General features: G+C 44.5%; 1 protein-coding gene across 1 annotated transcript in view; it reads left to right on the forward strand.

Annotated features, from left to right (window-relative positions):
- Nucleotides 1–648: 648 nt before the first annotated feature.
- Nucleotides 649–23,915, forward strand: part of STT3B (STT3 oligosaccharyltransferase complex catalytic subunit B) — a 284,604-nt gene continuing 261,337 nt past the window's right edge. Inside the window, exon 1 of the mRNA XM_030205953.1 lies at nt 649–1,236. Coding sequence (XP_030061813.1) covers nt 983–1,236 — 254 coding nt within the window. The 5' untranslated portion in view covers nt 649–982. The remainder of the gene's footprint in view (nt 1,237–23,915) is intronic.

The following is a 23,915-nucleotide window of genomic DNA, read 5'->3' on the forward strand; positions in this document are numbered from 1 at the left end:
CCTTCCTCTTTTCATCCATACGAAAGCCCCGAGCCCCAAAAACAGGCGTGGGGTTGGAGAAACCGTATAATGCACTTAAACACCCCCACCACCAAACGAACGGCACAGGGTGAGTCTTCTCCTCCAGCCCTTTCTTTCTTCTACTGCGAACGAACACTGCTCGTAATCACCTCTTCTCTGACCTCCCTCCCAAGAACGTCTACTTCATTGGTTCAGCCTCATGCTTATAAAAAAAAAAAAACCTCATTGGGCAGATTCGTTTAGTAGTCTGTTTTGGCCACACCTTCTACCGTGACGCGAGTTCTGCGCCAGCCTGGTAAAGGACTATATGATATCCAACCTCCATGGACTATACCAAGGAGACTACCATCCCTTTTCCCACGCCTTGATCACTAATAATTGGTTATAAATCGCCGTCAATCATTTCCTTGCGACGTCATCGACAGAGCGAACGGTATATAATTAACCATTGGTGGGCGCTCACTGACTATCAATCAAGAAAGCAATTTGATTGGAGCTAACTACGGCGCGAGCCGAAAGTGGGAGGAAGAAGGAAGGATCTCATTATTCCCATTGGTTAGCGTCAGTCCTTTCCCCGCCCCTTATCGTACCTGTCGTTCTGTGACTGGTCGCTGGCAACTTTCTCCGTTTGGGGAACGCGTTGTTGTACCCCCTCCCTCCTCCTTTACCTCCACCCCGCTGCTGCTCCTCCTTTTCGGAAATGTCATTGCTTGTCGGTGGAGCGCCTGTCGCTTGCTCTTCGGCCTCGTCTCCGTGTCCGCGCGGACGGTAATGTGGTACAGAGCGTCAGTGGCGGCGGGGGATCAGCCAGCAGTTGCCGGAGCGTCGTGGAGAGGGGAGGCTGCGTGACGGAGCGCGCGAGTCCAGACGAGGAAAGAAAAGTGTAATCATAAAGAGCGCGAGATCTGCCTCCAGTAACCCGGGCTCCAAAGCGCCGACACGGCCGGTCAGCGGCTGCAACATGGCGGAACACTCAGCCCTTGACAGCAAGCATAAGTCGGCCGGTTCCTCGGGGGCAATGGTGGCCAACAACCGGTCGGGCACCCCCTCCTCGGCAGCTGCAAGCGGGGGTCTGTCCGGGGGCCTTTCGCAGCCTGCGGGTTGGCAGTCCTTGCTCTCCTTCACTATTCTTTTTCTGGCTTGGTTGGCCGGCTTCAGCTCCAGACTCTTTGCCGTCATTCGCTTCGAGAGCATCATCCACGAGTTCGACCCCTGGTGAGTTCATTGCGCCGCGCCTTGAGTATAAACAGGAGGGGGTGGTAAAAGGAAGCCTGTGGCTGGGAGCCCCTTCCTGCGCCGCTGTAGCAGCTTCCTCCGGCCTCTCAGTGACTGCAAGCTGTACCCGGTGGCATTTAATAGAGAAGGGCTGATGCATGCTCAGTCTCCCTTGCCGCTTCCTTTTTTTTCTTTGCCTTTTTTTTTTAAATTATTATTAAGTCTGTTCGGTGGCTTTTTCCACACTTGCGAGCAGAGCGGACTCGCTGCAGAGCGCGGCAAGGTGCCGAGGAGAGCATGCAACAAATGAAGCCTGTACACTTTCTTTTCCCTTTGACCGCAAGCTGTAAATAGCAGCGTGCGGGTTGTACAACTTTCTACTCTGGGCCTACCTGAACTTTCAGATGCACTGATAGTGTCGCCTTCGTGCCCCCCCCCCCCCTCCCTTTTGGTGCAGAGGATGGCAGTGCGTCCTAGCTTTAGTTTAGAGCGTAGTGCTGAAGGAGCTGATCTGTGGGGCTCTTAAGGATCAGCAGGAAAAGGTGCCTGCTCTTGCTTTCTAAATCAATGTCATTTTGACTGAAGTTGTGTTTCGGTATGAAAGTGTTAACGTAAGGTGCGAGAAGCCCGGAAGGGTAACCGTGTGAATGGAGTACGGAGACATGTAGTTCCAGTTTTGTAACTTGAAATCTAAGTCCTGTAAGATACATTATTTATTGCTATTCTCGCATTTTTTAAAACTACTTTTCGAGAGCTACACTTGGCTCTGAATAAAGGAGATGAAAAATAGGATCGTTTTTAAATTAAACCGCATACGAGTTAAGGGATGATATTCTCCATAGCAAGTGTGTGGAGGCACGTTGATAAAATGTCATTTTCATTGATTTACGCCAGGTAGCCGAAATTCAGTAAATTGATGTTTGTTATTTTTTTTTGCCCAACTAGCGTACCAATTTCACAGGATTTTTGTCAAATCAGAGATCTGGTGTAGGTGTCTTGGCTGTCTGGAAGATGTAATAGTGGTGATCAAAAGACGCTCCACTAGTTCGCGCTGGTCTCTGCAGTATGGCTTTCAGGTTATGAATGATAGCCGAGGTCTTTGTGGGAATTAACGTTTAAGGTTCTTGGGGATGAGCTTGTGGAAGGGTGCTGACTATTTGAACTGAAATGTAAGCTGTTTATCTTTTTACTATAAACATCTCTATATAATCTTCGTTTATTTTATGTATATAAATAGGAGAACATGACTACAAGATACCTTGATCACAGTATCTAGTGGAATTTTGCAGATGACTTAGATGTGACCAGGCTTTAATACAGTGTAGTGCGAATCTTTTTTTTTTTTTTAAAGAAAGCAAGTATCTCATCCCCTCAGACTGTATACAGTGTTTAAAACATACACAGAATAAACTAAAAAAAAATACATTGTTTATCCTTACATTTATGCAATTTTAAGAGGCTGTTTTCCAGTATTCCTAGAAGCAGCTGCTAGTACTAATCATTTTGATTGATATCTGATTGGTTCAGGCAGTGTGGATATAATTGGACAGTGTTGTGTTTATTCCCTGGGGTGAAGTGGGGAGCAATTTAAAGCAGAATTACTAGCAAATATTTTTATAATAATTTAATTTAATTGACTGTTCAGGCAAATTCATTAATATATATGTATTTTTCCCAATGAAATGCTAGTAGTGTTCACCTTACTTCAGTGTTATTATAAGTAGATTGTTACTGACCACCATCATCAGAAATTCATGCTGTACCAGGATAATATGCAATCTCATAAAAACATTTTTAACTATCTAAAAATTGACAACCTTTAGCTGACATGATTTACTTCTACCATTTTGTGCATACCTTGGTTTACATTTATGCACCATGAGACAGTACCTGAATCTTGACTTGCTCTATGTAGCCCTGCAGAGCCTGGCATATGGTAGCTGGAGATACAGGCCTCTTAACTTGTCTCACTTTACATTTTCACAGACATTAAATTATTTTTATGGGCATGTAATATTTTTAAGCAGTTAATAAACTTCTTAAGGTTGGCAGCTCTGATGTAAAGTTTTAATATACTTGGAAGATTTTTGGTGTTTGTGGGGTTTTTTTTTTTTTTTTTGTCTGGCATTTTCCTCCTTTGGGCTCCCAACTCAATCAGAACCATTCCCAGTTAGGTCAGAGCACGATGGGCCTTCCTTTGAAATTTAGGTGGGATTTTTTGTTACTTTATAGCATTCTATATGAAAAGAGAAAAATGTGCTTTGGAGAACAGTACACCAGATTTTCAAGGCATATCAGAGAGGTCATGAGGAATCTGATGAGAGGGATGTGGGACTTCTACCCACATGCGTAGACCACGGATCATGTGCACATCCTAGAAAGTAGGCTCATTTTTAGTTTTGGCTGTTTTTTTTTTTTTTTTTTTTTTTGTAAACTTACCTTTTCCAGCCATCCCTCCTAATCAAGTCTTTGTAGGGGGAGAGTCTTTAAACAGGTAGTAGAGACCCTGACTCCATTCATACGGCTCCTTTTGCTAAGCTGTGGTATTAGCGTGTGCATGCAGCATCTTAAAAGGGCTTACCATGGGATGTGCTGAAGTGTCCTGCGATAAGTTCCAGATTTGACCGCCCAAAGCATGTGCTAAAAATGTGGTTTGATTTTTTTTTTTCAACTTTCTGGGAGGGGGCGTGTCTAGGGCAAAGAGAGCATTTCTGTGCTAATCAGCACATGTACATTGCTATGCACTGATTAGCATGGAATTAGTGTGTGAGCCTTTACAGCCTACAAAATACGTGGTAAGGGCTCAAACACTAATTTTCGGTAATAGCCGTGTGCTATGCTGGTAATTTAGTATTAATTTGAAAAATGGCCATTTTCTGACAGCGAGGTAGCCAAGCTTGGGAATTGAACCTAGGTCGTGATAGGGCACAAAACTGCCACTAAGCTACCAGGTGACAAAAGGATAGGCTTTTTAAAGAAAACAAATCATGGTCGTGGGACAGAATACACTGTTCAAAAAATTATGAAAATACAACTTAGCAACTTACTATGCTATGTTACTATGGCAAAGATCAAGGATATGATCACAAAAGGAAACTATAGAGCTGAGGAACTACTACTACTACTCTAAATCATTTCTGTAGCGCTACCAGTCGTACGCAGCGCTTCACAATTGAACATGAAGAAAAGACAGACCCTGCTCAAAAAGAGCTTACAATCTAAATCAGGACAGACAGTGCCTAACTTGCTATCAGCTGGGCACCAGCATTTACACCACCTTTTGGCAGATGTAGGTGCTCGCAGTCAAAGTTAGGTGCAAAACACACTCTAAGCTAGTATTCTGTACAAATCATTCTGTGCACCCTTTATAGAACACTTATCTTAGCACCGCAAACTGTTTAACACTACTCCGAGGTGCAGTGGAAACATTTTGCATTGCCAAAGTGTGCAAAACATTTAGCAGCCAGTTTTTTTTTTAAATCTTTATATTTGCTAATGGTGTGTGTACCATTCCTGTGCAGTACTGATAAAATAAAGGGCACCAAATCACAAAAAGCAACTGAAATAAAAAGAATGTTGTAAAGCCAAAATCTATTATAAACAACTCTGGGTTATGTTTCAATACTTATACTTCCCCCAGCAGTGGACACAGATACTGAGCTAGTTAAGCAGCTAGGAAATAGTTTGAGAACTAGTTTAATACTGCTGTTGTTGAATTACTTTATTTTTAAAGCATGTTCAATCAAAGCCCCTTATTTTCTGTAACTCTGCAGATGCAAAACTTGCTTAATATTTCAGAATGCTGGAGGCCTTTATATATAGAGGGCCCTGTTTACTAAGGTGTGCTAGCGTTTTTAGCACTTCAAAAAATTAGTGCGCTCTAGAAATGCTAATGTGCCTCTAGCGCGGCTTAATAAACAGGGCCCCTAATGTGAATCAGTGTTTTTTTTACAAAATAAAATGTAGAATTATTAAAAATCAAAGCAGTTCTTGTTGATAATCATTAAGATTTGAATTGTTTATTTTAGGAATGCTTAATTCAGAGAGAAATTTAATAATTTTGCAGACCAATGATGATCACAATAAAGACATTCAGTTTAACAAACCAAGAATAGTAGTTTTATTTTTACACAATACAGTAATGCAATAAATACAACCTAATATACAAAGCAAGTAAAATGATGGTACCATTAAAGTAAACTTTTTAAAAATAGTTCATCTTGAGCATCTACAGTAACAGTGCTTTAAATACATGGACATGGTTCATTCTACTTTTGTGGGATCAAATAATAAAAGGACATTGAGCTTTCTAAGCTAACACTGAAAAGGTGGTAGTTGACAGTGTTTGAAGCTGCTAAACAGAAATTTGCAATGGGCCCTGCTGCAGATAACAAGCTCTATTTAGTAAAAAATCCTCAATGAAATTTCAACCTTATCCCCATGCCTAATGTTCTAAAAATGATTAATTAAGGACCATGTAACCTCCTCACATGCCTCTGTTATCCAAAAAGAAATGTAACTGGGAGAGTTCAAAGAAAACAAGAAACATTTTAGTATCAGATTAAATATTTACAAGGAAATCCAAGTAAGCGGGATAAAAGTGCCTGAATAGAGCAATTCAAAGGCCTCAAGTTTCCTGCTGTAAAAGCCCAACTGCTTATTCCTTAACTGGGTCTTTTTTTGAAACACTAGCCCCTCCCACCCACAACGTCAAAGTTTCTGTTTCTAAAGTGCACATGTAATTTGTGATCTTTGTGTTACTTCAAGACAAACAAAATAAGCAGAGTAGACCTAGCACAAGGATATCAGAAAGCTCCAAATTATCGACAGGTTGGTTAATATTATTTTGAAGCCATTCACCCTAATGCTTCTATTGTACATCGCCATTTCTCAAGGCAGGAAAATAATATACAACTCACAGGTAGCAAAGCAGTCTGGAAATTTCAATTTCTTCAAGAAGGAAACTTTTCAAAATTTTCTTTTGAAAACCTTAAACCATATGCATGCTTGTACTGGGGGGGGGGGGGGGGGGGGGGATGACGACAACGATAATGAGCACATCCACAGTAGGCCCAAGTGCTCCCTAGGACATGCCTTTGCCAGTATCCTATCTACTGTATTTTGGGCTGTCTGATTTGCTTATCACGCTTAATTCTGAATTATACCTGGGGGGGGGAGAGTATTTATTGGACTTTACTATTCTCTCATAAAGAAGAATCAAATTATTATAGCAGTTTGATATCTGATTCCAGCTGTCCACTATACCCTCCACGAGCAGGTTATCCAAAGCCACTTCTGTAGAAGACTGCGCTTCTTTTAGATGCTTCCACAGTTAGTTTAGTATCATGATAGGTAATAGAACAAGAATGTGTTTGCTTTTCATGGACTTTTCTACAAAAGGTAACCCAACGTTTAAAAAAAAAAAAATGGTCTGAGCAGGAAACCTCTAAATTATTACCAGTAACATCAGTACTATTTAAACCTGAGTGGAAGTATGGGCCCTTTATGAGTAGGACGTCTAGATCATATGCAAATCAGATAACATTTAATGGAAACTTTTTTTGTTTCTTAAACTGAAACTTATCCATCTAATTTAATGAGAAAATCAATAATAGCCATTTCACGGCTCACATCCCTTCTTCACTCTGCATAAATTCCTCTTCCTCCTCTCCCTACCAAGCTTAATATTCAAAGTAGCAACTACATTCAGTGTAACACTTCTACAATGTGTGGTCAGACGTCGCAAATAGATGCCAGACTGCCAAGAATATTTTCTTTTTGAAACTGCTGGATTGGGCAGTCCTAAATTCCATTTTCAATAACATGTGCATCTGCATTTACCCATTAACAGTGGTTGATGGCTCTATTATAGCCACCCTGCAAATTAAAATGGAAAATTTTAATGCTACATGTGCTTTCCTTACAAACAAAATATGAAAATCAAATATTCTTGGAGGACAAGCAGGACATTTTCTTACATATGGGGTGGCGTTATCCAATGGAGCCTGGTGCGGACATTACCTAGAGGCTTATTTTCGAAAGAGAAAAACGCCCAAATTCCGACCTAAATCGGGAGATGGACGTCTTTCTCTTGTGGGTGCCCAAATTGGTATAATCGAAAGCCGATTTTGGGCGTTTCCAACTGCACTCCATCGCGGGAACGCATAAAGTTGACGGGGGCATGTCGGAGGCGTGGTGAAGGCGGGACTGAGGCGTGGTTATCGGCTGAGCAGAGATGTGCGTGCTCGGCCGATAATGGAAAAAAGAAAGGCGTTTTCAGAGAGAATTTAGGTCACTTTTGTTGGACCCGTTTTTTTCACGAACAGGTCCCAAAAAAGTGCCCTAAATGACCAGATGACCTCCCCTGACTCCACCAGTGGTCACTAACCCCCTCCCACCAAAAAAAACCGAATGTTAAACACTTTTTTTCCAACTTGTAAGCCAGCCTCAAATGTCATCCCCAGCTCCATGACAGCAGTATGCAGGTCCCCGAAGTAATTTTAGTTTAGTTAGTGCTGTGCGGGACCCATGCAGAGAGGAAAAATCGGAAGGAAAAAAAAAAAAAACAAGCAAGTGCAGTCAGGGACGTCTAAATTACCAGGATAGTAAAAGGGGGAATCGAACCAGCAACCTTCTGATTACAAGCTCAGTGCTCTAGCCAGTGAGCCACGTTATTCAGGTGCTTAGATGTCCTTCCCTTTCCATTAAGTCCCTCCAAGTTTCTGTCAGCCAATCACAGATGTCAGCTAAATGAGCTGTGATTGGCTGACAGAAACTTGGAGAGACTTAATGGAAAGGGAAGGACGTCTAATCAGTGGTGCATTGGCTAGAGCACTCAGCTTGTAACCAAAAGGTTGCTGGTTCAATTCCCCCTTTTACTATCTTTTAATTTGGACGTCCCTGACTGCACTTGCTTGCTTGTTTTTTTTTTTTCTTCCGATTTTTCCTCTCTGCATGGGTCCCGCGCAGCACCAACTAAAGTAAAATTGCTCTGGGGACCTGCATACTACTGACATGGAGCTAGGTATGATATTTGAGGCTGGCATAGAGGCATCTCAGAGGGACCAGTGCACTACGAATGCTGGCCCCTCCCACGACCAAATGCCTTGGATTTGGTCGTTTTTGAGCTGGGACGCTTCGGTTTCAATTATCGCTAAAAAACAAAAACGCCCAGCTCAAAAAACGCCCTAATCCAATGTATTTTTGAAAAAAAAGATGGACGTCCATTTTTTTTCTAAAATACAGTTCGGCCCGCCCCTTCACGGACCCGTTCTCGGAGATGGACGTTTTTACAAATGGGCGTTCCCGTTCGATTATGCCCCTCCTAATGTTTCATAGGTTCAAAAAGCTTTTGGCAGCATCCCATTGCATGTGTGTGAATACCATCCCGCCCAGTGAGAGTGTGTGGGACCAGCAGTTTGTTTTTCTGTGTTGCAGAGAGGCCGAGTTTTGTGAGCTCTCCTCAACGCATCTTTATATTTTTTCAGAGTGTCTTTATCAAGGTACATGGGCTTTTTTTCCAATATTTATTTTTCTTCCTTCCCCTTTAATTTTTTTTTTTTTTTGCCAGTTTAGGGGTTTTTTTCCCCCTCCACAGCTTAGGCCTGAGTTCTGGTCAGGGTATATTTCTTTTTACAGGAGAGGTTTCTCTTTCTCTCCTATATGAGCCATTTGATATTGCAACTCTGCAAAAGACCTGAAAACTGTTCCCCTCTGCCCCTCAAGAACTGACCCATCCTACAAACTCCTATCCACTCCCGTTTCTAAAAGAATTTACAGCCAAATTCCAGGCAGAAATTCCCCATTTCTAAAGATTGAAAGATATCTCATCACCTGTGATGACCTTAAAGATCCAGATCCAAGTCCCTCGAGTGGTTTGAACAAGGATGCTCTGAGGCTCCTGACCAGATAGGTAAAGGATAACACTATGCAGAGCATATGCCAAAGTGTATAGTTATACCAACTGTCTATGCAGCTTAACATTGGTAAACTGATATGCTTTCTAGCCAATACCTAGCAAAGCACAACTGACTCTTGTATTATACAGCTACAGATCTGGTGTAGCTTGTCCTCCATTGCCATACTCCCAGTTGATTCCTGATTTCCTACCTCTCCATAAAAATGTCTTCATTCTTTCCCATCAAACTATATCTGTGTTTATTAATGAAGAATTCTGCAAGATATATAACTGCTGTGGTAGTACCATTTTGTAAATGAAAAGGGTAAATTGCACCATCTGCTGTAGAGCAGAGTGCACCCCCACAACAAGGGCCCAACATAAATCTCATAAACATATAGCATCCATGGGTAGTTTAATTCCAAATACTTCAATAGTAATATTTCTGTCCCAACAGTTCTTTACCTCTCCTGCTAGATCTAATGCAATTGAATTCTTCCAATTGATTTGTAATCCTGAGACCTGCATAAACCTTTCTAAAAGCACTAGTACCTGTGGTAAGAAGGCTGTTGGATCGTCAAGCGTTACCAATAAATCATCCGCAAATAAAGCAGTTTGAACCTTCCCATCTCCAATTATTTCCCTTTATATCCAGCTTGCAAAATCAACATACCAAGAGGCTCAATACATAATACAAATAGTGTAGGGAACAGGTAAAATCTCAGATGTGTACCCCCTTTCCAGTTCAAATGCAGAAATGGTTGACTTTTACTGAAAGGCTTATGATTAATACCGTCATGCTATTGATAATTTTTTTTCTCCAGAACTCAGTTCAGTGGTCTTCACTAATTTGTAAGTTGGGACCACTGTGAATTCAAACGAGCTGAAGTAGAGCTGCCAGATATCTTCCCACTTAGGGCTGTGACACTGCTGACCAGCAGGTGCCAATGGTATCTATACTTTCCAGTCTCCTTTCAGATGTTTCATTGGGAGTGTCATCAAGGAGGTGGACTTTTCCAAATGCATTCTCTTCTACTGAAAAATGTCATATGCTTCAAGCATATGGCTCTCCGCCCACTCTAATCTACTTTCTCCTTTCTTTCATAAGCTTAGGTAGAGAGGCAGAAAGTAGTGAAAACCCCAAAACAAAACGAGGCATATCCAGGGGCCACTATTGGCCCCCAGATCTTTCTTTAAAGAGCACTGCCATAGGTAGTCCCAAGAAGCATTATGAAAACTTTTTTTTTTCCTCTGTATCTAAACTTACCGCCAGCACTAGAGAATGACACGGGGACATTCTCTAGCCAGCACATCCTCCTGTCTCATATTGGTAACCTCTTAACCTATAAAATAAAAAAAGGAATAGTGATGAAACGCAACACAGTATTAAAAAAACACTCAAAACACTAAAGATATAGTCCAATAAAACCAAAACTGATGATAAAAACCATGGAAAAAAAGATCTGAGTCTAATTCCTGAAACAACTTAACTTGTCTTCAATGCGGCCACTCCAATCATCGGTTAAAAAAACTCCACGTACATTCATCTGTATATAATAGTTGGTCAATCTGCCTCCCTGGATGGCTGGCTGGGTTCGTAACCGTATGCAAATGATGTATACATAATCGGCTCGCCTCCATTCTTCCCTCTGTGTCCTGCCCTCACGGAAAGAGGAAATTACGTCAGAGGAGGGCTGGACACTGAGAAAAGGGAAGGCTGGAGGCAGCCGAGCCTGCCGCTTTCACTGACGCTGCTGCGACTTCAGGTAAAATGAAAGGAGGGCTGTTGTGGGAGAAGAGGGCGGGCAGGTGAGGGCTGGGGTTGAACTGTAACTGGTGCTTAAAAGGGGATGAGGGGGAGGAGAATCGCTGGACATGGAGGGCAGGGGAGAGACGAGAAATCGCTTAGACGAGAGCCTTCCTAGGGCCCGTTTCATTTTTGGAGAAACAGGCTTCTTTTTGATTGTTAAACTTACATAGTATCACCAAACAAATCTCCAGATTGCCTTTTTTCAGATTTATTCCAGTTAAGACAAACACAAACATGTATAAAGCAGCAAAGAAATGTGATTACACCATATATTCAACAGCACTTATCTGTATTAAGAAACATGTTCCTGGGAGGCTATGAACATTGAACAACTGCCATTTGTTCTTTGGCCACCAATCTTTCAGCAGCAACTGAAAGCACACAACCCCTGGTGGGCATAGGACAGTGATGTCTTATATAACACCAAAATTGGGTTTTGTGACCCTGTTTCGGAAGCTTTGTGCTGGCACCTTGACATAGATCTTAGTATCAACATTCAGTAAAGAAATTAAGCCTTTAAGAGGCTGGCCCTATCAAATCCCTGCCTATGTTTGGTAACAGTTATTGAGGTCTAATTGTTGAGTAAAGAAAGTCCCACTCTTGGGGGATTTCTGCACGATGCAGAATTTGTACAGAATTCCACACACTTGCTATTCAGAATTTTGTGTAGTCACTGGCATTGGCAGCTTTATTAGCCCCCAGCAGAGATTGTGGCAGTAAGTTGAACTGGGGTGCAGCTATGCATTGGGCTTAAAATGGCAGAGAAGGATACCACACTACTTTTCATTTGAATCATGTGGGCTTCTATACAGCCTCATGTTTCAAATGAACAGTTAGGCCTAGGGCAGCAGAGAAGGAGGGCACAGCCATTCACCTCCATTTGCCATGAGGTTTGGGGCAGGGAGGAAATGGTAGGTGCTACGAGATAGCTGGATGTGTGTGCCATGGGATAGAGGTCTCTAGAGGTAGGTGGGGGGTCGTAGGGGTAAGAGTCAATGGTGCAAGCTGAAGCTTTATGCCATGGGGGTGGGGGATGCCATAGGGTTGGGGGGAATCACTGAAGAAAACCAGGTGGTGTGCCACATGGGTGGGGGATGCTAGAACAAGTGGAAAGGTGGTGCCACAGCGTTAGTGGCACTGGAGCAAGCTGGGTAGTGTGCCATGAAGATGAGGGTCTCTGGATCAAGCTGGGGGGGGGGGGGGGTGTATGACTAATGTGGAGAAAGAAAAAGATGTAAGTGTATGTGCATGTTGGGGGAGGAGGAGAGTATGCAAGGTGGGGTGTACATGGTGGGGAGATAAAGATGGAGATGTGAAATATATGTTTTGGGGGGGGGGGTAAGGAGAAGCAAAGGTTGGTGAAAAGAAAGAGGTAAAGGGGTACATACATTGAGTGAGAATTGAAGTTACACAGGATTGGGAATTAGAGGGGGAGAGAATGAGGGAGGCAGGTGTTCTTCTGATGAGCCTTATAGCATTTGATTAAAGTTCATAATCCCTGTATGGGTCCTACATATTGCTTGCTGGTGCCTAGGATGTAGTTTTATCTGCCCTTCAGAAAATAAATCCAGAAGGAACAAAACAAAGTTGGAACTTGGAGCCTAAATAAAATACAAATCTACTATAATAAAACTCACCCTCAACGTTCTGAAGACAACGTTCTGAAGTCACTCAGTCACTCACTGAAGGGTTCATGGATTCATGGTGGTGAAGCCACAACACTGACCATGTCTCTCTGCCCCGCCCTCGCATGACGGACCAATCAGAAAAAACACCTTCAACATTCTGAAACACAAAGGACCATCACAACACCGTTCCCAGGCAACACTAGGCAACGTAAGACGGATCAATCAGAGGAAACTACGTGACAATAAGGGAGGAGCATTCTCCAGCAGAATGGCTCATTATCTGTGCAGCACGGAGAGCACAGAACCACCGCTGGACGAGAGAAGAATTTTCCTGCTGTGGGTATGTGCAAAAATAGGCTGGGGGGGGGGGGGGGGGGAGAAATTTTTAAATGCCTAATGCCAGTACTGAAGAGTGCCAGAGGGCCTATAGCACAGACTATATTTGGGATCTCTTGACATGGAGTCAGAGGAGCCGGAAAAGAACGTGCCCGTCACCATCTGGGACGTGGGCGAACAGGACAAGCTGCGGCCCAGCTGGAAGGATTACCCGCGACCCAGCCAGCAGCAAACAGCGACCAAGGAAGGGGGAGGAGTACTCCTTCCCTGCCTAGGAATCGCTGGAGACTGGCTGCCAAACTAACGAAACAACCGCACACCGACGCACCACCTCCATCATTTGAAAGGCATCCACTCTTTCTTCAACAGAAATGCAAACTAATAATACAAAACAAAGAATACATGGTTTCTCAGGCGGCTGTAGGTAACTCCCCACCCCCTTCCTCTTCCGCCGAAGCGGCCAAGGATGTGCCCAACCATCCCCAGCCTCAGGCAAGCTGTCTCCCACCTCGGGGATTCCCCGAGCACCTGGAAAAAGACGGCGCTGATTCCTGCAGCGCATAAATGTTCCAGCATTCCCCTGCAGCTGGCCTGAAATGGACCAAACATACCGGATCACCCCCCGACGGCCCGAGACCGTGCTCTTCTCCCTTCCGCCAACTTAAAACAACCATCTCCATCCTCAGGCAAGCCGTCACCCACCTCCAGGATGCCCAGAACCCCAGCCCAATGGAAAAAGATGGCGCTGCTTCCAACAGCACATTTCTCTTCCAGCATTCCCCTATAACAGCCCTGAAACGGCCAAAAAATACCGACAGACAAAGAACGTGCTCCTCTACCTTCCGCCCATCTAAAACAACACTGCTGCCTCAGCACAACATAAAAAAAAAACACTCAACAAAGGCTAACCCCCCTACAACCACATTTACATTTCACCAACAGAAAGACCCCCCTCCACAAACCTCCTTGACAGACAAAACCACACACACACAATACAACAGAAACACACCCTCAAAGCCGCACAGCACATCCCCCAACCCCCAAGCAAAAAACAAAACAAAATAAAAAAAGACACACATCAACAACCTGCACACACACTGCACACTCAAACACACACACACACACACACAAAATAACTCTGTGACACATACACACACACACACACAAAAAAAAAAACACATGCTAGCGCCCGTTTCATTGGTTTCGGAAACGGGCCTTTTTTACTATTTATAAATAAAACGGATCAAAACAAATTAGAAAGAAAAAAACACATGCTAGCGCCCGTTTCATTGGTTTCGGAAACGGGCCTTTTTTACTAGTTATAAATAAAACAGATCAAAACAAATTAGAAAGAAATTACATTGTTCAGACACCCAGATTGTTTAAGCATTTTTCCTTTGTCCTTGCTAAAACAGTCCAGATCAGTGATTTAAGACTTTATGCTGGCAGATGGAGCTGGAGTCAACCACCCCACTTTCTCTGTGTATGCTGGTGCAGGTTTCCAGCAGATAGCCACATGGTTTGGTTCAGCAATGAAGAGGAGCTGCTTTGGCAGAGACTCTGGTGTGGCTGTTCCCATAGTTGAAGCCAAGAGCTGCGGTCCAAGGGAGCCAGCCTTTTCAGGCTTAAGTTTCCTTCTGTAGCACAAAGATCTTGACTTAAGGGCTGTGGCTGCTTGCAAAGAGGAGAAGAAAATAGCAGGATGCTAGAGGTACCAGGTCCAGCTGAGTTCTAGCACCTAGTATAATGGTATGGTGGAGTGGCTGACACATGGCAGCTAGCCCCTGTGCAAGCATTCAGAATGCCCTGAGGTTCAGCAAAAAACAAATTTGGGGGAAGCTGCCCATGCTACTTAAAATAGTGATGAGATAGAGGTGTGAACTCTGGTTTACCTCATTTTCAGTCCTCTGTACTACCCTTAGGCTGTGTGAATGTTCCAGACCAGTGGAATGTACCACTGATGACATCTGAAACTAGTTGGGGTAATCAGTGGTGGCTCTTAGTACTTCTTTCCCAACAGTGGCCTGCTACTTGGCAAGAATGTCCAGCCAGAAATTCTGCAAGAGAGAATGTAGCCCTATAGATAATCCTCTGGAGGTTTTGAACAGAACTCTGCACAGGAAAAAGTCTGAGCTGTAGTGGATTTGGGCCCACAACACTTGGAGTGTGGTTATCACTAATTATGAAGGCTATCAATATTGTCTCCTTGACCCCTCTGGCTGTTGAAGATTTGGATGTTGCTTTGTCTTTTCTTGGTCCTCCAAACAGGACCAAGAGCCATGCTGTTTCCTCAAGGCCTCTGTCACCTTAAGATATCACTGTAGCATCCTTGTAATATGTAATAACAGCAAGATTTTTTGCAGGTTCATAATTGCATATTTCTCTGGGGGTTACATTTAATATATAGAATATTTTTTTGAAGAAAGCACAAGTTTATACCCTACCATATGCTCTACATTTATACATATTGTTGTTGAATCTTGAAACTTTTAGAACTTTTTTCTAAAATCAAAGCTAGATAAGTTTAGTTTTTATTTATAGTTCATTTTATGGTATGCTTCATCAAAAAACAGTCAAATCAAGGTACAGTACCTATAATAAGGAAACTACATCATATTTTCCCCTGCTATGCAGATATCAGTAATTCTAAAAATCAGCAGCAATAATTCCCCCCCCCCCATTACATCTTCAGTTAATTATAGTAAATTAAAAGTCCTTCTAAACATATAAGCCTAGAGTTTATTGTGGCAATAAAGGTAATCTCTTAGCTCAAATATAAAGGTAATCTCTCTGCTCGAATATCAGTTGGTCCTAAGTACCTTAATAGAGATCGACAAAAAAAAAAGGGTAAAAGCTTTTTGACAGGTTGTCTGTAAGTCTACCTTCCCAGGATCAACAATAATACTTGGTGGAAAGAGCGAAGAGGTCTAATTGAGGTGTACAAATACAATTTCTTCAGATACATTGTGACACTCATTCAAAACGCTGTAGATCAATCAATTTTAGATTCAACCCAGAAGGGCAGAGATCCAACAACATGATTACTGCTGCTCCACTTGTTTAGTAGCAAGTGGGGCTGATGTGTTTTGGATGAACTGTAATTGCCATGGCTGGCTTTTTGGTAAGCCCATATGTAATCTATTATGATAGTCTAAGGGCCCTGTTTACTAAGCCATGTTAGCATTTTTAGTGCGTGCTAAAATTAGCGCACGCTAAACGCTGGTTGCCCATATGTTCTATAGATGACTTAGCGTTTAGTGCATCCTAATCATTAGTGTGCGCTAAAAACGCTATTGCTTCTTAGTAAATAAGGCCCTTAGTGAGTGGTTACAAACATATGAATTATTGTGGACAATTCTGAATCGGGGAAGTTCCTATTCCTTAGAGCCCATAAGGCCATAAAAGATTTTAACTACTCCAGAAATTTGGGTAGTTAATGAGATGAGATCCCCCTCTAATTAGACCCCTAGATATCCTATCGCCTTACTTTTCTTCATTGTGCGGTCATGGAGGACATGAACATTTGTTGGGTCTTGTGTGTAAATTAAATGGTTCAGTAGTTAGTGACAAATTAAGGTTCCCTTAAAAGTGTGTGTGCCTGAATCTTGTGCATAAATCTTTGGCAGGTGCCTGTGAATGTCTTTATAGTTTCACAATTTTCACCATTAAATGATGGTATACCTTGGGGAAATTTCTCTTCAATCTGTGGATAGCTTCTTATAACAGCAATTTACACAGTAAATATGGCAAGACATAAATCTAGTGATTTGAATTAATACAGCATTTAACCATTTTTGAGAGATTGCTGTATAGATTTTTGTGTTTTTGTATTTGCTGTTTGTTTTGAGGTCTTGCCGGAGGTAGCAGTTGAGGTCTTAGATCATCTTTTACCTGTATTTGATATTTCTAAATGTAATAGTTTTTTTTCTTGTATTAAATTCATTTCAAAATAACTTAAATGCAGTGCTTATATGAAGAAAATAAATATGTTGCTATAGTGTATTCTTGTATGCATGTCCTTGGGAGCTTTAAAATATGCTTGCATCCAGAAAATGTTGAATTACTATCAATCTGCAATCTGTTATGTGATTGTAAAATATAACTGTCGTCTCATAAATGGAGACCTGAAGGTGATTTCAGTTGATGAGTAATAAATTCAGTGCAATTAGTCGTTTCATTGAGGTACATGAGAATACTGTCTTTCTGTTTTTCAGTATTTAGGCATTACATCTTGAAGACTGGTCATCAGTAGATTTATCTGTATGCTGTCTTGTGCACTTAAGTTCAGTTAGATATTGGTGATATACATTCCATGTCACAATATACTTTTATTTATCCAAAGTGAATACAAGTAGAATTAACTGTTTAATTCATCATTTCACAAACTAGTACATGCAAGTATTTTCTCTTAAGCCTAAGAAAGTAGATATCGACTGAATCTGTAGTTCAATGGTAGGCTTATATAGTTAATTCTTTATGAGTATTTACGGCTGGATCCGTCTCTGAATTTTGGAAGGCAAATATATCAAGTTGCTCAGGTTTTGCCAAATAGCAACTATCATAAAAATGAGTGTGTGGGAGATATATGGAATGCTCAAAGGTACTGTATATACTTGTCTATAAATCGATCTTGAGTATGTCGAGGGCAGTTTTAGGACTAAAAGTGGCCAAAAATGCTGTTACCTGTGTATAAGTAGAGGCTGAGTCCCACATTACTCCCTCCCTCTCCCTCCTCTCCAGGGTCTCCCCCTGCTTATCCCAAACTCATCCCCTTCTCATAGCCCACAGCTTCTCAGATTTCAACAGGATCAGAACAGACTTAAAACCAGAAGGAAACAGCTAAATCATTAGATTTCAGTGTGTGAGGATTATATATTTATTCCTCACTGATAAGTCTCACTCAAAACTTTGACAAGTTCAGTAAAGCAAATGGAGGGTTAAGTGACTTGCCCAGAGTCACAAGGAGCTGCCTGTGCCTGAAGTGGGAATGTATATACCCGAGTTTGATTCTCAGGGCACAGACCGTAGAAGTCTGTGCAGCACTGTTCTTATACTAAAAGTTCTGAAGCTAACATCAAAGTACACTCCAGCCCATCCATATCTATTCAGTTACGATCAGGGCGTAGACCGTAGAAGTCTGCCCAGCACTGGTTTTGCTTCCCAGTTACTGGCGTTGCCACCCAATCTCTGCTAGGATTCCGTAGATCTGTTCTTTCTAAACAGGATTCCTTTGTGTGTATCCCTTGCATGTTTGAATTCCATTACCGTTTTCATCTCCACCACCTCCTGCGGGAGGGTATTCCATGTATCTACCACCCGTTCCATGAAAAAATACTTCCTGATATTACTCCTGAGTCTGCCCCCTTTGAACCTCAATTTCCTTGTCATCAAGCAGATGAATCCATTATGAGTGGGTTGTGTCCATCAACCAGCAGGGGGAGATAGAGAGCACTGAAAAACCATAGTGCCTCATGGCCAGCTAGCTCCATTTGCCTCTTCAGTATTCTCTATCTCCCCAGCAGGGTGGTCGCAGCTTATTCAGCTCCTTCAGAAAATCTGCCTGGGGCTGCTCCTGTACTGTTGCCAGTTGTAGCAGGGGTGTTGTGGCTGGTGGTGCCCACTTTAAAGGCACATAGGTTCGCCCTTTCCCTACCTTACCCGACCCCCGATGTGGATGTAGACACATAGGCAAGCCCTGTCCTAGTCTTTGCCCACGCTGTGGATGCAGGCACATAGGTTCGCCCTTTCACTGCCTTTCCCAAGCTACTGATTCTCCAGAGTGGAAAAAATTTGCCTCTTGCGTTGTTGCCTCTAACTTTCCTCACAGCGTTAAAAAAAAAAAACAAAAGTCGCGCTGGAAGCGCTGCAATCTCAGAAAAGATGCTTTCTTCTGATTGTGCTGCTGATCGCAGCTCGGTGGACTCGATCCGAGGAGGTAAGAGCATTTGGTAGCTCCTCCGGGGAGGGCCCACGTTTGGGTCGATTTTGGCGCGAATCCACCATTTTGAATTTCCCACCGTTTTTGGCGATGGCTGCGGAGGTTGTTAAGCGCAGATCAGTAGCAGGGCTCTGTAAATCGTGCTCTTCTGACGTCAGAGCCGGCCCGAGCATGGCAAGCGAGGTTTCTTCCCGCTCCATGGAGCTGGCAGCGGGCATCATTTTGGAACAGCATAGCGCGACCCCTGCTGAGGTGGAGGGGTGTGAGCCTGGAGGGGAGACTCGAATGGAGGCTTAATATGAGAGCCATTTCCCCCAGACTGGAACTGGGAGGCCAGGGTGAGCCATTCTCCCCTGAATTTGTTTTGCTGCTGCATAAAGCATTTGTTGAAAAGAGCTCTCCCGCAAGGGTCTCAATCGGCCCGGCTACCTGTGTCCCCTCCAGTAGAGCCCGGCCTTGAATTGCCGTAAGGTGCATTTTCCCCTGACAGATGGCCGCAGGACAAGTGCAGAAGGGTGGATTCCCCTTCAGAGAGTGGCACACCCCTGTTTCCCCTCCCCCCCCCACCCCCGTGGTTGGGATGTGAGAATTCTGAGGGGCCTGGCAGGCCCTCGTGGTCTGGAGAGCCAGAGGAAGGTGCAGGATTGCCACTGGATCCGGATGATCCTTCTGCGGTGAGGATTTTCCACTGCGATGAGCTGCCAGTGCTGATTTCTAATGCTCTGCAGGCCCTCTCTATTGAAGATCCTGCGAGTGCTGAGCTCTCCTCTGCTAATCTGAGGATGACATGTACTAAGAAGCCTGCTCGAGCCTTTCCTTTGCATGACTCCATCCAAGAGCTTATTTCAGCTCAATGGGCTGACCCTGAGGGGCCTTTGAAAGTTGCCAGGGCTATGGGGCAATTATACCCTCTAAGTGAAGAGAATTTGGCGCGCCTAGCTGTGCCTAAAGTGGATGCCCTAGTCACGGCTGTGACAAAGAGAACTGCATTGTAGCGCTATAGAAATGCTAAATAGTAGTAGTAGTAGTAGTAGTACCTTCCCAGTTGGGTTTCAATTCTCGTGCCCGTTTTTAGCAGAGGAACTCCTTTCGCTCTGACAAGCGTTCCGCAGCAGCTGGCTCAAGGAGGACGACTTTCCCTCTTTCACGAGGAGTGGGCCAAGATTTCCTCAGATCAGTGGGTCTTGGACCTGATCAGAGATGGCTACAGAATATAATTCAATGCCCCGATAAGAGACGTGTTTGTGGAGTCCCGATGCGGTTCTGCCACAAAACGGGCGGCGGTAGAGGAGACCTTACAAGCCTTGATTCACCTAGGGGGCGGTGTGCCCGGTGCCTCCCGCCGAACTCTGCTCTGGCCGTTACTCCATTTACTTTGTGGTGCCGCGAAAAGGAGGGTCTTTTCAGCCAATCCTAGACTTAAAAGAAGTCGTCAAGTCTTTGGGAGTGTGGCATTTTCACATGGAAACCCTGCGCTCCGTCATTGCGGCGGTACAGCCAGGAGAGTTTCTCACGTCTCTGGACCTGAAAGACGCTTACTTGCACATTCCTATTTGGCCCCGCACCAGAGGTTTCTGCGTTTTGTGGTGATGGGAAAATATTTCCAGTTTCAGACCTTGCCTTTTGGCCTCGCCACAGCTCCCCGAACCTTTTCAAAGGTAATGGTGGTAGTAGCTGCCTTTCTCAGGCGAGAGGGTATCCGGGTTCCCCCGTACCTAGACGACTGGCTCATCAGAGCGGACTCTGCAGAAGAGAGTCATCATGTTACAGCCAGAGTGGTCTCAGTACTGCAATCTCTGGGCTGGGTCATCAATTTAGCCAAAAGTCACCTGACCCCCTCTCAATCTCTAGAATATTTGGGGGACCGGTTCGACACAGCCTCGGGGTACGTCTTTCTACCCGAGCAAAGGCGGTGCAAGCTTCAGAACCAGGTCCTTCTGCTTCTGAGGATGCCTCGCCCGCGAGCTTGGGATATAGTCCAGCTATTCTGGTCGATGACGGCCACTTTGGAAGTGGTGCCATGGGCGAGAGTGCACTTGAGACCTCTGCAGTGTTCCCTGCTTCAACGATGGTCTCCCATATCTCAGGATTATCAATGCAGACTCACGTGGCTCCCTGCGGCCCGGCTCAGTATGGAGTGGTGGCTCTCAGCCAGCATGCTGCAGCGAGGAATGCCGCTAGCGCTCCCCGATTGGTGCCTGGTGGTGACAGATGCCAGCCTGAAGGGCTGGGGAGCACATTGCCGGGGAAGGCATCCCCAGGGTCTCTGGACACCCGAGGAGTCGGAGTGGTCCATCAATCGCTTGGAGTTGAAAGCAAGTTTTCAGGCGCTTCTGGCCTTTCAATTGACCCTGGAAGGATTGGTTGTCAGAGTTCTGTCGGACAACACAACAGCAGTGACCTCCATAAATCAACAAGGAGGCACTCACAAGGAGGCACTCAGTGCATTACACTAACCGCGCAGGCCGCGCAGATTTGCCACTGGGCTGAGTTACATCTGCAGTTTCTGTCAGCAGCTCATATTGCAGGCCAGAGCAACGTGCCAGCCGATTATCTAAGCAGGAATCAAATCGACCCAGTGGAGTGGGAATTTGCAGACGAAGTGTTCCTGCAGATATGTGCCAAATGGGGGACGCCCGCAGCGGATCTTATGGCCTCAAGCACAGATGCCAAAGTTCCGTGCTTCTACAGCAGACGGAGAGATCCTCGCTCGGCAGGGTTTGATGCCTTGGCTCAACCCTAGCCTCAGGGCCTCCTGTATGTGTTCCCTCCGTGGCCCTTGATAGGGCTAGTACTCCTGCAGATTCGGCTGCACCAAGGAGAGCTGGTTCTCATTGCCCCGAATTGGCCCAGGAGGCCGTGGTATGCGGATGCTGGTGGAGGGTCCCCTGCCGTTACCTCTCGTACCGAGGGCTATTCCAGTAAAGTCATTTCAACTCTCCTTCAGGCCCGCAAGCGTTCCACTTACGTGGCTTATGCCAGGATTTGGCGCCAATTTGAGGCTTGGTGCGCTTCTAAAGCGATCACACCCATGTGGGCTTCTGTCTCGCCGATACTTGACTTTTTGCAGGATGGTTTACAAAAAGGCTTGACTTATAATTCCCTGCGTGTTCAAGTGGCAGCCTTAGCATGTTTTCGAGGAAAGGTCGCTGGCCTCTCTCTGGCTGCTTGCCCGGATGTGACACGGTTTCTCAAAGGGGTGCTTCGGCTCCGTCCTCCCGTGCGGGCTCCCTGTCCGACCTGGAACCTGAGGTTAGTTTTAAAGGCCCTTCAGTGTTCACCCTTCGAGCCGCTTAGGCGAGCTTCGGAGAAGGATGTGACCTTAAAAAACGGTCTTTTTGGTGGCCATTACATCGGCGAGACGAGTATCTGAGCTCCAGGCGCTGTCCTGTCGAGACCCATTTCTGCAATTCTCAGAGTCCGGAGTTATGGTACGTACGGTGCCTTCCTTCATGCCTAAGATGGTTTCAGCGTTTCACCTAAACCAGCTTATTTTCCTGCCTTCCTTTTCTAAAGAGGAATTTCTAAAATCATTTGGACAGTTGCACCTTTTGGATGTGCGAAGGACTCTTTTTTGCAATATCTGTGCATGTCAAATGCCTTCAGGACCTCTGTCCATCTTTTTGTTCTATTCTTACCTTGGTAATTTTCTTTCCTTTAGTCATAGCAGATGAATCCATGAGCCCTCCCTCAGTGGTTCATTATGTGATTGAAGTTAACTTTATGTTCAGTTTTTCCTGTAGATATGTTCCCTCTTTGGGAGAAGTTGGAAAACAGTCTTCAGGATTTCTGTTCTGTTACAGGAGGTTGAGTTCGTTCCTCCTTTGAATTGTTGCTCCTGTTCTGGTGCGTTCATCCGCTGTGAGGAAAGTTCATGTTGTTATGCTTTGCGGTGTAATACTGCTTTGGAAGCTTCAAATACTGAAGAGGCAGGTGGAGCTAGCTGGCCATGAGGCACTGTGACTTTTCAGTGCTCTCTAATTCCCCCTGCTGGTTGATGGACACAACCCACTCATAATGGATTCATCTGCTATGACTAAAGGAAAGAAAATTGCCAAGGTAAGAACCCAATTTTCCCATAAGGAGTGCTATGACCCTAGAACTTGCCAGTGTTGTCTGCTTGGACTGGTATGGCAAGATTCTCTGTTGGCCTTGCTTCTTGAGACATGGACTAAGATTGAGCTCCAGTGCCTTGTTGCTCTTATGGATCAATCCACAGACCTTTACCCTAATTGAGCCAGGAGGTGCTCAATGCCAGGACCCTGACCCGCGGGTCTGTCCTGATGGAGCCATGTTGTCTATGGCAGGGAGATCCCATGAGGCCGCTGCTAGGGGTGGTAAAGTCCTTAGTGACCCTCCTGTGCTCTCCTCTTTTTCATAACTTTCCTTTACTATCTCTCTCCCTTCATCCCTCTTTTCTTTTACAGACTCTGCTGTTTATAAGAGGGGAGCCTCTCTGGAAGAAATGTATTAAAAAAAAAAAAAAAAGAGGGGGTGACAAACTCTAGTCACTTAAAGTGATAGGAGTAAGGGAAGCATTTGGTTAGCAGTGCCCTGTGGAGGAGGGTTCTGGGGTCTTCTACTGGCTGTGAAGGGTGGCTGCTGCAGCAGGGCATTTGTGGATCAGTATTTGAACATTGTAGCCAACTCTCTTATCCTTTTTGTGCTGAGGATGCATCCTCTGTTTCCGGGAGAGAGGAGATTTTCTTGGGCATAGTAGATGTGTTTGAGGCTGCGTTCCTATGATGATTGGATTTTGCACCAGTGGGGAATTATTGCCATTTTGGGGCTGCCGTGCCTTTCTCTTTCCTGACCTGAAGCTCAGGGGCCGCTTTCCATAGCGTCCCACAGATCAATCCAGAGACTGGTGGGTTATGTCCCTCTGCCAGCAGGTGCAGATAGAGAGAACTTCTGAGGCTCTAAATGTGGTCATGTGTAGCCACCCAAACCTTGGTATTCTTTCTATCTAGCAGGTGGATGGTCATAACTCTGCAGCTCTGGAGTTGGGACTCCTCGCCCATTCCCTCGGGATGAGTTGAGGTACCCTACGAGATTGAGGGCTCGCCAGTG

This window comes from Microcaecilia unicolor, chromosome 1, assembly GCF_901765095.1.
Source record: "Microcaecilia unicolor chromosome 1, aMicUni1.1, whole genome shotgun sequence".
In the NCBI taxonomy this organism is placed as follows: domain Eukaryota; kingdom Metazoa; phylum Chordata; class Amphibia; order Gymnophiona; family Siphonopidae; genus Microcaecilia; species Microcaecilia unicolor.